The sequence below is a fragment of the Rhinoderma darwinii genome, chromosome 12 (assembly GCF_050947455.1).
Source record: "Rhinoderma darwinii isolate aRhiDar2 chromosome 12, aRhiDar2.hap1, whole genome shotgun sequence".
Lineage (NCBI taxonomy): Eukaryota > Metazoa > Chordata > Amphibia > Anura > Rhinodermatidae > Rhinoderma > Rhinoderma darwinii.
This window is the reverse complement of record NC_134698.1, coordinates 71,026,439-71,044,295: the sequence shown is the minus strand read 5'-3', so window position 1 is coordinate 71,044,295 and position 17,857 is coordinate 71,026,439. Positions and strand designations below refer to the sequence as shown.

Here is a 17,857-nt window from a genome sequence, read left to right as displayed (position 1 = left end):
GCTAAATAAATGAATATATGACAGTGTCGATTACAATTATTCCAGCAATGTGGGTAGAACAACATTCTACTGACGGGACTAGCTAATACAATCCATCCCTCACATCTGCAAAGCCACATGTGGCCTAAAGGACGGGCTACAAAAACAGACAATACCTCCCGGCAACAGTCACTAAGCAAAACACGAGCGGTTAAAGCAGATTTTAAGCAACGGACCATAAAAAAGAAAAAAATATAAAAATAGAAGAAGTGCTTTCTGTCTCCGTTGAAGAGACTTAATATGTTTTGGGTCAGTAATCAGCGATGTCCTTAAAACGTATGTACGTAATTAACTGCCCGAAGCTTGTGCCAGGAAATTAATTTGCAACTCTGGGTGACTGAACCAGAACAGTGCATGGCACAGTAATGATCGCTTGTAAATTGCCTGCAAAACTAGATAGATAGATAAGATAGATAAGATAGATAAGATAGATAAGATAGATAAGATAGATAAGATAGATAAGATAGATAAGAAAGATAAGAAAGATAAGATAGATAAGATAGATAAGAAAGATAAGAAAGATAAGAAAGATAAGATAGATAAGATAGATAAGATAGATAAGATAGATAAGATAGATAAGATAGATAAGATAGATAAGATAGATAGATAGATAGGGACACGTGGGACACCATAGCAGTCCTGCTAAATGCCCTGGTTACCTGGCACCCACCCCGAATGCACCATAGAAAGTTGGAGTAATTTGCGACACTTAATAAAGTAAGACGAACGCCTCTTAATAAAAGGTGTTGCATTTTTCGGCTGGCCGCCTCAATTGTGGCGTAACAACCGCGGCCGTGTGTCATTCATTCACCATCGGCCATTAAAGACATACTCCCCTCGCCTCTTTTGCCCTCCGTTGCCACTCAGCATTCCAGCGCAAATCATGCAAGAACCGGACGCCGAGCAGCGCCAGGTCCTTTCATGCGACGCAAAACTCAATATCATCAGCGCTGGATTGTATGCGTCCTGACACTACCTGGCGTCAGTACGTTGTATGAGGGGAGAGGAGGATCAGTGAGGCGAGCATGAACTTTCTTTTTTTGTATTTAATGGGAGGGGGTTTTGGGGATGCAACACAAACTGACTTTTGGGATCTTTTGCTACTTTTCTACTATCGAAAACTGGCATAGAAAGGTTGATAAATTCCACCCTTAAAGTGTTTCAATTTCTTAAGTGCCAAAATCTCTGCTTGCTGTTGGTGAATGAAAAGATCAGAGGTTGAAAAAAATGTCATGAATATGTCAAACTGACACAGTTGCGTGGCTCGTTAGTGTATTGGAGCATTCTCTTGTAACGATCCGTGCACCTTTGCTAGCTGGACATGACCAGTAAAGGTTTCAGCCGCTAGGCGTAAACAAGAATGTTTCCATTCACTGACAGCAGTGATTGTTTTTATATAATAAATACAAGTGTTGCTAAATTGCTGTAAACTTTAGGAGTCTGTTTGATTGATTTTTTTTAGTAGCCATGCAATATACTTCAATAGAAAGCTGCTCAAAAACTTATGCATCAATTAAGGGGTCAGTATTTGCTGGGTAAAGTAAAGCCAGGATCAGGATTTATTTTTTTCCCAAAGCCAGAAATTAAAAAAGGTAGAAATAAAAGAGCGATGTTCTCCTTTCTTTTGTGTTTGGCTTAAAAAATAAAAAAATAAAAAAACAGCCAAAAACTATCTAAACGGTGTGTGATCCTGGCCTAAAGGTCTTCTGCATAAAGGTCTCAAAAAAAATAAAAAATAAAACAAAAAGCAACAACCCAGTGACATCCAGGATGGAAGTTTACATGGGAAGTCCCGTCAGTCCATCATGTTTTGGGCCTCTGCTGTTTATACAAGGAGTAATATGCTGAATGCGACATTCTTGTGCTGCTGACTAAGAGTTAAAAGCGGATTAACAAGCCACGGCGGTGTGAGGGAGGTCAGGAGAAGAATGACCCAGAAGCCTGGAGAGGAGATCTCCTCATATATGAGGCACGTGGGCAGGGATTTTCGGATTATGAGCTTTCAGAAACTGATTCAAACGTTACGGGTTTCTCTGAATCACGGGGTCACTCGGTTATCCATACGGGCAGCTTACACTTTATTATTTATTTTTTATATCATGCGATCTATAACCCTATCGTTTTTTAAGTGAACCAGCTGCATCACACATCGAATGTTCATGGCAAAGACACCAGAACTTTGCATTCATGCGTTTGTAGAACATCTCAATGCTTAACCATGGGCACTTATAAGTAGGTTGTCGCCAGCGAGATGGTTTACCAACTTCCGATCTTCTGAAAAGACTTCAACTAGAATATGGCTGAGTGGATTTGCATCCATTCAGCCACAAGAACATCAGGAGGGTGTGTGATTTTCCGTATCATCTCAAAAGATGTCCAATGGGCGTTGAGGTCCATGTTATGCAGAGGCCGGTCATGTTCTTCCACTCTAAACCATTTGGAATATATCTCATTTTATGAGGTCATGCTGAAATTTAAATTCGGATTCATATTTCCATAGATCGTACTTCCACTGCTCCAAAGCACAGTGGCGGCGAGCTTGGTACTCCTCCGGCATGTGCATGGCAAGGTCTATGGTAATCTTTGGCGGTTTGAACCAACCCAAGAAGCTGCAGAAACAAAGTTCTTGGGCTGAAGTTGCTTCCAGAGGCTGTCCAAAAAGTCAGTGGCCCCACCCTGTAGTTCCTCCTCGCAAAACAGGACTTTGAAAGTATGTTATACAATACAACATATAGCAGGTTAGGCCTAGGGGGTCTTTGATTTGCCCTGGACTGTCAAGGTAACCCATTCGCACTGCACAAGAGCAACTTGGAGGTGCCAATGGGGTAACAGAAGTAGCTTCCTTCTTCTTTCAAACCACTTGGGTGTCAGGGTATGTGCACACGAGGGAATTACGTCCGTAATTGACGGACGTATTTCGGCCCACAAGTACCGGACCGAACACAGTGCAGGGAGCCGGGCTCCTAGCATCATACTTATGTACGATGCTAGGAGTCCCTGCCTCGCTGCAGGACAACTGTCCCGTACTGAAAACATGATTACAGGGAGCTGGGCTATGTATTACAGTCACTCTGCCACCATGATCGCATGGGTACGTTGGGCAGTACCCAAAAGATCAAACTGGCAGATATAGCTGTGGAATGGGATCCAGCACCCACCTGTGACAGATTTATGCATTGCCGAATGCAAAGGGTTTAAAGGGGTTGTTGGACTATGGATTAGAAAGACAACACCACTTTAATGGCGCTCAGTTGCAACACCGGACACAGCCCATGGACAAGAGTGCCACCGTTTCCTGAAGACAACAGCCATGTTTTCCTCATCTTGTCTCAATGTTTGCGAGTCCGGAAAGCGGACACTCCTGCCAACTCACAGCGACGGTCAGCTTCCCCTGCATGTGTGTGTATGAAACGGAAGCGGACAATCACAGTGTATGAACAGGGGAGACCGCCATCTGGACTCGCGATCCCTGGGAAGCAAGTCTGGGAGTTGGAACGAGAACAATTTAAAGGGTAACTAAGCACCGAGACCCCATTAATCGCTAAAACGAAGCGACAGGAGCGCTTGTGTGAGCGCTGGGCCGCTTCAGTTCAGCTTTTTTCCCGATAGCCGACGTAACGGTGTACGGGCACTCTTTCTATTGTTGCATTGATGATGTCCCTGTATACCGACATGATCGCTGCATCCAATCAACAGCCTTAGTGGTATAAGGCAAGTGACAGCGGAGGCCAGTGATTGGCTACAGTGATCACATGGGTATACGGGAACGTCAGTGCTGCAGCACAGTAAACAACGAACAGGATTATAGAATTGTTGCTTCTAGAGATATCATTTTAAGTCCTGAGCTTCTTAAGTTATTTAAAGCTAAAAAGTGTATGCTTGGCAGACAAGAAATGACAGGTTATGTACAAGTGTTTTCACCCGCTGCCCGGAAGAAGCCGGAGATAGCGGACAATATCTAAGAAGGGGATTAATGTACTGACATTACTAGTTTCTACAGATATGAAAACAAAACTGCTCTGTGTACGGGCTCATCTACTGCATGGTGCTCCATGTTCTCATCCATATACATATAGCGGGGTTACCGCCCCGGACCACACATGAGCAAAACTATATCGAAATATAGGACATTATGACTCCAATTTTTTAATTTGATCACAGAAAACACTTGAGTCATGTAAATGCCAGAATATGGGGATGGGGGGGCACATGGAGAGACGTGAACAGCCCAAATCTGTGTATAGAATAAAAACGGGGAAGTCCGGAACCAGATCTCAATTCTTGGTTGTATTCAAGATTAAAAGGGAAACTAAACTTTAAAAAAAAAAAAAAAAAAACTTTTTACACGCCATATAAACATGTCAGAAGTTTTGAATTGTGGAGGTCCAAGTACCGAGACCCCACCGATCGCTAAAAAGAAGCATCAGAAACGCTCAAGTGAGCGCTGTGCCGCTTCGTTTTCTAACGTCTTACCTCGGAGCGGTGTACGGGTTTAATAGAAAGGCTACGAGTCTGTACACCGCTCGCTCGGCTAAGGACAATGGTTAAATATACAATGGTAATATTAAAAACACTTCCCTCCTATTTAATTTTTTTCCCCCATGTCCGCTATTAGGAAGACTTAGACAATATTACATTACGATAACTCCAGCCTGGGGTAGAGGGGCATTAGGGGCTTTACTATTCAGCTTCCCCATGTTGTTACGAAGTGGCCATCAATATAACGCCGCTACTTCCTCTAGAACAATAAAAAGAAGAAGATCAGATGGGCTCCAGACTCCACCGAATTTTATGCAAAACTTACAGAACAATTGTATATGGACTTGTGTGAAAACTGGGGAAATGAGATTCAATTTAAGAACGGTTTGCATTCATTTATATGCATGCAACTTTTACACAAAATGTGAAAAGAACGTATAAATTATAAAAAGGCGCATTTAAAAAAACACACACTGAAATATTTCTACTTACATCTCTCTGCAGATAAACATCGAGCAATATAGCCCCACAAAACACACACATCCGGAAACATGCGGCACCGTCACCTGGCTTCCTATTAAAGTATCAGAGGCCGGTGCTAATAAAAGAGAAGCGCTGTTTATCATATACGTCTACTAGAATACTGTACAATAAATTTGCCGCCTATAGTGCAGCAAGAAAACGGTTATGGTTCAAATATAGAATATACATAAATTTAGTGGGGTCACTGGTAGATCTGTCCGTCATACGTGCGTGGGTCTCACGTCCATTTATCCATATGCGTGGGTCTCACATCCATTTTTTTATATTTTTTTTAAATATAAAGATTGGCCCTAGTGTGTATACTCCTATTTTAGTTAAAGAAATGAGATTACATAACCCCAATATAATATATACATACAATATTATATATACATACAATATTATATATATATACACATACACACACACACAAAATTAAATATAGTAAGTGTAGAAGTAACAGATGTCCGATTAGTAGCAGAACAGTAAATACCACATACAGCATAAACAAAAAAGGCAAAAACACAAACACAAAATGTATACTATATATATATATATCTCTATAATAGCTGCAATGAGACTTGTAGTGTTACCGTTGTGACGCTCCCCCATGTGACCATATAAGAGGAGACTTTGATCTTGCCGAGTTCTCCATCGGAGGTGATCTCCTGAACGCTCTCCAAATGGGTCAGCTCCATGACACAGGTTTTATTTTAGGTTATTGTTATCCCAAAAAAGGTTTGGAAAAAAAACCCAACAAACCATTCAGAAGGAGGAAAAAAAACGACTGGAGCATAAAAATAGTCCTCCGTGCTCCAGAGCTAAACTCTAGCAAATTGTCATATCACACAGTAGTGGCGTCCAGCCCATTGGCGCAATGCTTTATCGATAATGAAAACCGTCCTTGTGCGTGGATCAGCAATCAGTGAATGGAAAAGACTAGTGGATTTTGCCAGCAGTCAGACACCTAATCAAGGCAAGATCAAGCTAGCTGTCAGCTCCCATCAGCGTCATGTCCCGCACGCTCTGTACTAGCTACGCGAGGTCTGCATGCAGCGCATCACATCCCCCCACACTCATCTCTGCTGGTAGTGTGCGGCACCTTCCCTTCACACAGTATTTGCATTTATCCAGAGAGAGATTTGTACAAAATGAATTTTAAGCATGTACAAAGAGGCTCGAGGGACGGGAAGCTCAGTGCGCTCACTAATCGAGAACTTGGCTGTTGAAGAGTTGACGTTAATTTAAGAAAATAAGGGAACCAGGGAGAAGGAACGGCAGAGACGCATCCACGACTCACACGTTATATAAGGGAAGGTGATCAGCGAACGTTTTTTTTTTTTTGGAGTTTTCGTACTTGTACGGCAGCCTCTAATTGGAGCCACTCGAAATATTACATAAGGGAAATACATGATGAAAAATTACCTAATATAAAGTTAATATCAGGACCGCATCTATCTGTGGGTGTCCTGTGTTACCAAGGACGTATGTAATAAATCATGAATATCAAACGCTAGAATCTAATGGCTAAAGCTCAGATCTTGGTATCGGAAAAAAGCCCAGATCAAGGCCCTAGGAGCAATATTTGGGGCACAGCCCTTGTAGGGCGTGGTGGGTTTTTAGGATGTAAAGTTTAGTTCTTGGTTCTGCGTCTCTGAACGTCTCTGCTCCCCAAGCTGGTCTGTGTTGATCTGGCCTAATGGGATGATGTTTTGTCCCATGTGCTGCAGATCATCCCATGAGGCCGGCTTAGGGACGGGTCGCTACGGTAGCGCCATGGGAGTGGAGTATGGTGTTATTTTTTAATCCCTTCATCTCCGTAACAAAAACCTGCAACACATCGAACACAATTTGGTGTGGACTTTGACGGAATTCCCTGCGGATTCTGGGTCGGATTCTGGGTCTGCTGCAGCAGATCGGACGTGTGTGAACTAACCCTAAGAATGGGGAGAAGCTGCAAGTGACAGCAGGAAGAAAGATCCCCGTTACTGTAATCCCCCCTCCCCGTACACCCACCAGTGACCCCAGGGGTGATACAGGAACTTCTCTTCATGTTCTCATCCACTCTTACCAATATGTGATCTCTGATTGTCACATTTAGGGGGAGGGGGGTACTTATCTTTTCCTACTAGCAGTCACGCATCTTATCACCCCGAGAGCCCAATCAGACCATTTGTTGAGTCGGATGTTTATTAACAGCTGAATTATGGAGATTTTTGGTCTCTTCAGTTCATAAATAAATTTGGCGCATTTACGACTCCTCTTAGTCACGCTCCTTTTTCTACATACCTGTCAAGGACGGTTCTTAAAACGCATAATAAATGTGATTATATGGACACCGGCGCCAGACGCCACCGTTATACTACTACTCCACCCTAGAGTCCATTTTAAGAGGCACATATTTACATTCCTATTTTTCTTTTGGCCCACTAATCCATATAAATGACATGGCACGGACCTATAATTACAATTTGGAAGAGAATTCCAAAGCAGAGCAATAAATAAAACACACACGCTTTCCAGAAAACCGCTTAATAGAGGTGGGAAAGTGAGCGAAACAAAGGAAATCAGTGTGTTCTTCATGCGTGGTAGATGTGCGGCAGGTAGGAACACGCGTGTTTTAATTACCCGTCTACAAAACACCATAATCTGTTGCCACGACAGACTGGCAGCGCGCACGAAGATGGAGAGAAACACCACGTACACAATCTGAAGTTATTAAAAGGGGTTAAATTTCTATCCACGTACTAAAAGCGCATAAATATGAAGTTATGTAACTTAGTAAAAATATATTTTCCATCTGGCGTCGATTCCAGCAGTGTTGCTGCCAAGGTAAACCTGAAATATACGCACGTGACTGATTTGCCTGCATCGGCACAGGTGTTGAACTATAGAAAACGGCTTCCAGCCCATGTACACAGACATCATATACTCATGTATATGATATACTAGAAGTGGTGAGCTATGGCCTCAACACCTGCGTAGGCACAGGCACGGGCGAGTAATCACATGGATATGGAGACTGGGAGGTCCTCATTGGCAGCAGCATTTTTTGAATTGCGGAATTGGCGCCAAATGGAAATTTAGAACAACAATGGAAAGTGAGGTCCAAGGTCTACTATGGCCTCACACGAGAGTTATTGATGCAGTATATCTCCTGTCCATATAGAAAGCGGGATCGGATATCCCTTACTAGGTGTTGTCAAACCAGGGACCATAGGCCAAAAACAATGTAAACTAAACCGTTCAAGTCTCTAAGAACATTTGTAAATCTACTCTTTTACATGTCATGTTTGCAGCAGTCCAGACCAAACCGCAAATTATATAAAAAAAACAAAACAAAAACAAAAAAAACAAAAAAACTTGTCGAGCCATTATATAAAAGATATTTGTATACAGGTTAATAAGACTTATGAAGCCAATAGACCCCCAATAGAGTCAACATGAGCTCCGACCACAGAAATGACTGGTGACTGTATAGTGAAGAAAACCCATACTATATAAACCACATAGAAAATCCGTAAGATTTACAGCGATGGTCTCCAAACTGAGGATCTCCAGCTGTTGTGAAACTACAACTCCCAGCATGCTGGGAGTTGTAGTTCTGCAACAGCAGGAGAGTTACAAGTTGGAGACAAGTGCTTTAGAGGGTTGAAGCCAACTATAAAACGAAGACAATTTTGTGCAAAAAAAAAAAAAAGGTGCGTGTTTATTAACACTGGGAAAAATGTCCAAGGGCCTAGAATAATAAATAAAAATGAGAGCTGGAATCCCATGACAGGGCAAACCCTCTGTTTTCCACTTTTTTTCTTTTGTATCCCAGTGTATTGCATGCAGTCTAGTGATTCAGTACTGGCAGATGATATGCCTCGCTTCCTAGAGAATGAAAGGTCTAGACTCTATACAGGAGGTAGATTTGCCAATTCGGACTCTTTTTGTAGAAGTTGTGATGGCGTGGGTATTGATGGTCACCCAACTTTCCAACAAAGCAGCAGAAAAGAATGGTAAAACGGCAATGACACCCCTGAACTTTGTTTCCTTAGAAGAATTCTCGTATTTGTTGACTACAAACAAGTGGATCCTTGACCAAACGAAGCCGGTTCTTCTACTTGAGACATGACCGGACTGGGAAGACTAAGAAGACCCAACTCATTGGAAAAGACAATTACGCATTGAAGAGTTAAAAGGGAAAAGAAGACGACCAACAACTACATATGGATGAAATATGAGAACTCATGAACGCATGATCAAATGAATTCCTAAACAGAAGACATCACGTTGTGGTGGAGCAACCGCCACCAAGAATTATACGTTACTGATTTTAGCAAAAGACATTATCTAATAAAATGGTGTATTGGTAACTCTGCGTACCCCATTCTCGAGACGTTTCTCCCCAGTGAGCCCATTCCGCTGATTAGGAGCCTGACGTGAAGCTAGAAAGAAAGAAGAAAGTTACGGTTATAAAAAGACTGGTATGTACAAAAGGGTGAACTTAAAGTGACTGTCCAGTAGTAGGCTTATAAATGATATGTAAGTGAGTATCTATAGGTGATGCTTACCTGCTATTTATTTTCTTCACGGCTTGCTGCCTGCCTATTAGCTCAGCTCCATTAGGCCCGAGCTCTGATCTGTGACTACAGCTTAGCTACAGTGCCTACAGGAAGTCTGAGGTAGTCTGAAATCCGCCTCCTGTCTCATGATTGGCTCATGCTGCTGCCCCCTCCCTCCCCACTGCAACTCTGCATAGATAGATAGATAGATAGATAGATAGATAGATAGATAGATATAGATATAGATAGATAAGCCTATCACAATCTCAGCAGAAAGTTAGTGCATAGAGAGCTGATGTCAATAGTATATATTACTACTAAACCACCAATGAGAAGCTTAGTCTTGTTTGCTGTGAATTGCAGTAGGTGAAGGCATCTACTGTCTCCAAGTCAATAGAAAAGTAGTCTAATCCCAGTTGGTTTTCCCAAAATGTTTGTTGTCCTAGTCAAACCTTGTGGAGTAGGGTCATTTTTTAATCTTTAATACAAAATAATACCATGTAGTATTTTTATGGACTTTATAACTTAAGTGTTCCTTTATCAGTGGTGCTACAAATCTCCCGAAGTTAATGCCGTGGTTCATTTCCATCTCACGTGAAGACCTGGAGTTTGCACAGGGAAGTGGTTAACACACAAATATAAAAACCAGCCAGTGTAAACAGACCATCTTCCTCAACGTACGTTACTAGCCATAAGTGTGGCACCCAGTGTACAGTGACCTGGCATGGGTTCTGCTATACATCAAGTGTTAAAGTGTCATGATAATAAAGTGTGTTGGCAGCCTGCCAGGCTAGAGAAAACAACAAGGGCTTGCATTCCTGTTCAGGGGCATTATGACGCACACAGAGCTACTACTCTTACTGAGTGGAGAGATTCCAGCTTACCAGCCAGCAGGAACATAAATGAACCATTCATCACAAGATCAGTTTGTAAAATAACAAGCATGGCACCAATACAGAACTATGAATGAAAGATCTACACTTCTAGATCTTTAAATTGACATTTAAAATTTTCTTTATTTTTTGCGATGCAGCTTCTGTGTACGCACTATACATAAGCTGTATAGCGCCACTGTAAGCTGAAGCCGTCAGTCTGCTGTACCGAGAACTTTGATGTGATGGATATTAGGGTTATCCCATGTGTTGGAGGCACACTGACTGACAGCAGACTGACTTATTCGGCTTACAGCGTGCACACATAGAAGCTGCATCGCAAAAAATAAAGAAAACGTTCCATAAATTTAAAAAAAAAAAAATGTGTTTTCAATCACATTACACATACATTAAATAAAAAAAATAAATAAATACAAAAAAGGGCGGCTACAAAAAGGTGTACAAACCCTTCCCGTTTCTCAGAGCTCAAAAGCATGATTGAAACTTTTGGCAGCTATTTAATGTGTACTATTTTGCCCTAAAGTACAGGTTTTATAGTAAATCTTGCAGTGTTTCTTCTTTGAAGTCATGTACCGTTATTGCATGTGTGTACGGTGTGCTGCCTCGAATAAAAAAAAAAAAAATAGAAAAAAAATAAATGTAATTATATTAAACAGAAAAAAAAAAAAGAGACAGATCATACTCCTTTGGATACGCCAATCAATATCTAATCATCTTGCTGATACTCACCCTGTTCATTGCTTTCCACTGGAAAGTCCTCATGACGCAGAAAAAACTTCACCTCTTCCCTTCGAGGACCCCATTTCTGCAAGTGCTCGAACATCAGGTGATCAAACGGCAAAGGTCGCTCTAAACAAAGCACGAACCATTGGAGTATTAGTTGCAGAGCAGCAATTCTTCATTACAAAAAATAACTTAAAGACATGATTTCCTAAAATTCCCAGACGTCCTTTGTGACTTTCATAAATGGACGACATAACCGTAATGTTAATGGCACATGGGTTACGCAAATGTCAATTTCTTACATTATAAGCGTCAATTGTGAGGACATGTCAGATGACCGCGCCAGCCAATCACGTCCCTATGGATGGAACGTCAACACCGCAGGGACGTGTCAACTATAGTGACATCAGTACAGCGGGCAGAAGTCATAGACGCAACATGTCGTGACGCAAGAGTGTGAACGGCGGTGTGGCGGTGGACCCGAACAGCGGCAGCGAGGAAACGGTGAAGAATTCTAAAGGCAAGTCTATTGAGGTTTATTATTTTAGCATTCTTGGCAGAAACCATTAAGTATTAAGGGCTACATTTTCAAAGGAACTTGTGCCCTTCTTTCTGTTGTAGACGGACATAAGCCTCATTTATTTTTACTTCTAGTCTAGAGATTATCTAAAACTTCAAGAATGTTTCGTTATTTGAAGGGTTATTCCCAAGTTGAGTAAATCTAGTGTTAAAATTCCTTCCCCAACTACCTTTTTTTCCAACTTGATAACTCAGCTAGGGCTGGTTATCTTTTATAAAAGGGGGTGTGAGCGGCTTGATGTCAATCACGCCGCCGTGCACGCTCCCGACGTTGCTAGATAATCTAGTTCAAGCAGCATCGGGAGAACGATCGTCTAAACCTGTGTGAACACCTGTAACAACTCTACTCGCGGCAGCACCACCGCCCCCCCTCGCGATAAGCTCCTTACACTCCCTTCGCTGCAACAACGCCCCCCTCTTTGCAACCCCCTGCCCCCCCCTCACGGCACCAACACCCCCCTCTCGATAAGCTGTAACACACCCCCCCCCCCACCTGTGTGAACACCTGTAACAACTCCAACAACTGGAGACGACCACTGATGCATCCACCCGAGAGGTGGCCGGGCCGGCATCTAATGCGCATGCGCTGATATGCGCGTTCACAACACCACTGACATCCTCTAAGGACGGAGAGGATATCGTTGCGCAAGCACAGCCACCGCTAAAGGAAAATCAGGGGTGGCCGGATCCCTAGGCAATGAGCAATAAACATAGAGGGTCTGTCAGTAAGATGGAGACAGGATATCTCGCAAAGTACACCATTTAAAAAAAAAAAAAAAAAAGTATTTACAAAAATGCCTATTTTTATGTTGTTAGCTTTATAGGTATATTTATCAAGATGGGAATACCCCTTTAAAACAGAAAAAAATCCACTTGCTGCAACAGCCATATATCGGAGATAGCTCACGACGGGCGATTAAAGAGGTTTTCCATTTTGCTGGTACATGATGGTGTGATCATAGAGGAGGGTGAGGATTGAAAACAGGAACGTCTCCCCCTTTAAGTCCGCTGCATTAATAATAATAATATAAAAAAAATGGAGTTCTCTGTAAACGAAATGTCTAGTGACCTCGTCTCTGTCTCCGCTTATCGCGAACATTAGGAGCTGCCTGGGCAAGATGAGTAACAGAGCCTCAAACAATATTTATTAGGTTCAAAAACCATTTCAGAATGAGTCATCAGGACGGCAAAGAAGGGGAAGAGAAATAGGCAAAAATACATGAGTCAACCCCGTTGCGTTTATGATATTTTAAAGGTTCTGTCAGGAAGCAGCTCGTGTGCTCAGAAGCGATGGGCGCGCTAATGCATTTCAGCAGCAAACATCTGGAAGCTGGAGCCTGCAGCACTGATAAACATTAAAAAGCATTAAATGCCTCCAGAGGAGGGGGAGACGAGGGGCGCACGGTGCCGAGCCCATCCAATCCTGTACATGAAGTATCCCTTATTTTACACGCAGCAGAGCAGGAATTATTAGATTGTTATTTGGAACAGAAAACTTATTCAGCGGTGATTAATGAGACAGACAACAGCAGCGGATTCTAACTATGACAAAGTACAATGTATTAAACAAGACCGTATTAGATAAAGCCACTCTTTAAAGTTTACCTTCTAATTCATTGCATTACTTATAATATACTGATCATTCTTTACATGGCTTATAGTCCATTTATACTTTGCATCTACAATTCTGATGTTATCCTGTTAAGATTGTGTTTCCTTCTGGTTCAGTGTCTGGCTGCAGGACCTCACATGCCCCTGCTGGTTCAGTGTCTGGCTGCAGGACCTCACATGCCCCTGCTGGTTCAGTGTCCGGCTGCAGGACCTCACATGCCCCTGCTGGTTCAGTGTCTGGCTGCAGGACCTCACATGCCCCTGCTGGTTCAGTGTCTGGCTGCAGGACCTCACATGCCCCTGCTGGTTCAGTCTCCGGCTGCAAAATCTGGCACAATATCTGGCTGAAGGACCTCACCATGCTATGCTGGTTCAGGGGCTAGCTGTATGACCTTTAAAGGGGTATTCCTACCTTATAAAGAAATGGCATATCGCTAGGATATGCTCTCACTTTATGATCGTTGGGGGCCTGACCTCACCGTTTTACCCTGCAAAGTGGCACCCCGCACAGCAAGGTGTGCCACTGTGTAGGAAAAACAATGCTAAATCAGAAATGCAGCACCTTCATTCTTAAGGACCTGTGTGGGTCCCAGAGGTCGGACCCCCACCGATCATAAAGTGATGGCATATCGTAGCGATATGCCATCACTTTTTAAGAAGGGAATAACCCTTTAACTGGCTCCGTATCTTTCCAAAGTAAGCGCCGAAGCTTTCCATTTAGGGATATCTACTGTAGTGTTTACACCAGACACTGCACAACCCTCCAATTTTACTAGAAAGTAGAAGTGGTATACAGCTACTTTCCCATGAAACTACCCTTTAGGGACATTGCATACGGCAGATTTAAGGTAAACCCGTCTCATAACAGGTGCGCAACAGTATCGATGGGTTAAGAAGGAGTATAAAGTGTGTGGTATTTATTGCTCATTATCTTCTGTTTTGCATGACATGCGTCCACAGTATACCATATGTTTTATTATCCCTCATATGCCACACATTGTCCAGACTGTATAGGAGAAGCCATGTACAACGTACCCCTTATGCCCCCATTGTTCTGCTCCAGGATGACGGCACATACAGAAGAGATCTACAGGAAACCGGTCACACCGCATAACAGATCACAGATAATAAATACAACGTATCAGCAGATCTCACATTCTCTCTCATCTAATTTCTGCTTGTCAAATCACATTCGACTAATATACCGTAATTTTATAACCCATCATGGATGATGAAACGGAAGAGAAGGTAATGAGGTAAGTTTACACATTACAAGACTTACCATTCCCGCGCCACACTTCTGCCAGGTGGCATGCCCCTTCTCCGGGCTCCTTGCAGAACTCCACCACATCCCGGCATGTTGTCTCTGGAGTTATTGGTACTTCAGTTAATATTTGTTCATTGTTGCTAAGAAACACTGTTAATATAGTCTGAAAGAGAAAGATACAAAGCGTTGCTTACATTGGTTTTAGAAACCTCCGCTGTCAGGATTGTCTATAGATGGGCTACAATGCTTAGTGCCAAAATACCCAAGGGTCATAAAATTGGGTACGTAACAATGACTTGCCAACATTACCCATTTCCCACAATGCTGTGCTGATTATCATTATTGTGCATTTATTTAGGAACACATTAAAAGTGCATAAGCAGTTCCCTAGTACAGTATTCGTAGAGGAAACTCTTCCTTTCAGCATTGGGACCGGTCAAGATGCCACTGAATCGGGAGTCTGTCAGCAGACTACAGGTTGTAAATGGGACACAGCAGATTACAGGCTGCCATAAAATAGCCAGCATCTACCGACAGGTTGACAGTTTGATAATACATCAGCCGAATCAAGTCAGGACTCGCCCGCTTCTCAAAAGAAGCGGTTAGGATTTTAACGTATTAGGGAATCGATACGAATTCCATTTCCTAATGCATTGATTTAAGGTTAAAGCAAATAGGGTGTAGGGGGGGTGGTACATGACACAGAAAGAACACCGGTGTCATGCTCCGCCCCCTCAAGCCCTGCATTTGATATAACGCAGTGTATCAGCTAACCCTGGAGTGTTCCTTTAACCTATACCCTAGAGGCACATGACCCATGTACAATGGAGGAAACCATTGTATTAAGTACATTACAAAACATGGAAGAACACACCATCATGCGCAAGTACACCCGGAGTAATGTCGGTCTGACTGTGCAGACACAATTTTGGACTCATGAACTAGATGGCCGGAGAGGACGACGTCTCCTCACGTGTCACCAAACAGGACAAGACCTTCTTTATTTACATGTATGACCCAATTATTCCCTTCTAAGAAAAGGTCCGGTTTTTATATGGGATCGCTACACTTACAAGGTAATAGCGTCAGACTTTTCTACACCTGTCTGATAATCCAGCACTTGTCCGGTCTTACGGATGCCATTTAGAGTCATTTTATTATTTTTCTATGATTTTAGCAACTCCTCGAATTTCCCCACTTCCTATCCACCCAGATATTCAGTTATTCTATTCCACCTAAAATGTGTCCATATCCTATAAAATTCCAAAAATATTTATATCTGTCTCGAACACCAAGTTGCACTTTCACATTGTTTTGAACAGAAAAAAAAAAAGCCAAATACTTGAGTTTTTCTAAGTAATAATGGCTTACATTGTACATGCAGATCAAATAGAGAAAAAAAAAAAGAGACCGAGGCGCGCGACAGAGAGCGGGGCGCGCGACAAAGACACCCTACAGTAAAAATGCCTTGGTCAGGGTTCTGGTCTTTTGGACGGCAAGGCTGCAGACTAGACTATTCTTACTGTCAAAAACACCAGTATAAAAAACAAGGCCTGACAAATTTGTTTCAAAAAGACAGACGCCCCCTACTGTAAATTATATATGAAACAATGTAAACAAATGAAGTCAATTCAGTCAAGTTAATTTTAAAAGCATGAAATGAGGAAATATTATGCAGAGAACCGTTCCATACTCTAGGTGATCTATATGTTACATTGACATATGGAAGGAAATACTAAAATACACAAGAATAAACAAGCTTATAAAATCAACGGAAGCGCAATACAAAAAAAAAAATTAAACTGAGAATAAATCAGACATGAAAAAAAACCTGCACCAATCTCTATATATAGATGGGATTATAGGTTTAGTTATGCGTCACCCAGCTTTCCCAGTGGCCTGAATGGCGCACACGCCTTGTCACGCATTCCTTGGTAAAGTCGCCATTCAGGAGCCAGGGAAAACTGGGTGACAACCAGATGTGACGGTGACTATATTGTCGGTCGTCCAGCTTTTTCTAAAACAGATATAACTATATAAACCCGCAGAACAGATGCAGCAGAGCGGAGTTCAAAAGCTGCAGTGTGGGTGAAAATGTGGTCAGCTTCCATGTTGAGATAATGGTGTAGATTTGCCTACGTATACAGATACCAAACTCAGCTCTGCTACATCTGTAGACAGAAGAATAATCCAGCCGTCCTGTGACTATACTACCTTTTTCAGGATCACCTTGTCCCTCTTCGGAGGTTTGGCTCCGGTCTTTTCTTGTGGCAGTGACTTGTCCTTCGGTTTATTTATAAGGCTCTGCAGGATCATAGTGAACAGATTCTTCATGGAGAATTCGGCGGATAAAGGGGATCATTTATGGGAAAGCAATGAGCCCCGGATCTCAATGAGGAGACTTGTGCAGGCGGCAGGCGAGCTCTCAGACTGCTGCTGGTGTTTGGAGGACGGTGGGGCTATGAAGGCTGATAAGGAGCAATGAGGACACTAACCAGGCCACGGATGTGACAGCTCCATGATACGGGGGATTATGTTTCGCCTAATTAGGCAAACAAGCGCTAGGCGAGATCTGTTGTGCAATGTGCACCCTTGGCTCCGAGGGGCAAAAAGTCGTACAAAACTAGAAGACCTGGAAGAGTGACTTCCTATTCATGGACAAGGAAAATATGATAGTGTAGCAGAAGCCGTATCTTAAAGGGCAAGTGTAAATACTGGCGAAGACGTGCTTTCAAACGCAAGTCTTAGGCTGGGTTCACATGGTGCGGTTTTGTTGCATTTTCTTTGTTTTGGTTGATGACCGCCCATTGAGAGACATGGAAGTTTATCTACCAAAACAAAAAAAAAAACGCATGCTAAGAATGCACAATGTGAACCCAGACTTAAACGAAACAGCGTTAGCGTGAGTTGCGCCAAAGTCAAGAGGCTGTTTGTGTGCCAGAAACTCAAATCTAACCTTATAATTGAGCAGGCATAGATTTGCGCTATAACTTCTGAACATTTTTGGCGTAAATTATAGTAAATGTAATGGACCGAATGTGGCCCCACCCACCTTGAGCCTAACCCTGCCCACTTTTCAAACGTGGCGAGAGTAAAACCGATGCAAATGTTAGCACAAATATGGCGTGTGCCACAATTTGCCACTTTTTAATGACACAAAACTAGTGTAACATCTTGTATAAATTCCCACCTTT

The 17,857-nt window shown here is 42.5% G+C and overlaps 1 protein-coding gene across 3 annotated transcripts in view; it reads right to left on the bottom strand.

Annotated features, from left to right (window-relative positions):
* PPP1R13B (protein phosphatase 1 regulatory subunit 13B) overlaps positions 1-17,857 on the bottom strand; it is a 67,745-nt gene that overhangs the window by 27,533 nt on the left and 22,355 nt on the right. For 2 of the 3 annotated variants that reach the window (XR_012851354.1, XM_075843875.1), the window contains exons 2-5: positions 16,878-17,491; positions 14,679-14,826; positions 11,213-11,332; positions 9,412-9,473 (exon numbers count right to left, since the gene is read on the bottom strand). Coding sequence is in view for 2 of the 3 variants with exons in the window: in XM_075843875.1 (XP_075699990.1) it covers positions 9,412-9,473; positions 11,213-11,332; positions 14,679-14,826; positions 16,878-16,997 (450 nt within the window). In the remaining variant the exon portion in view is untranslated. The remainder of the gene's footprint in view (positions 1-9,411; positions 9,474-11,212; positions 11,333-14,678; positions 14,827-16,877; positions 17,492-17,857) is intronic. The other variant, XM_075843876.1, reaches the window with a different exon arrangement.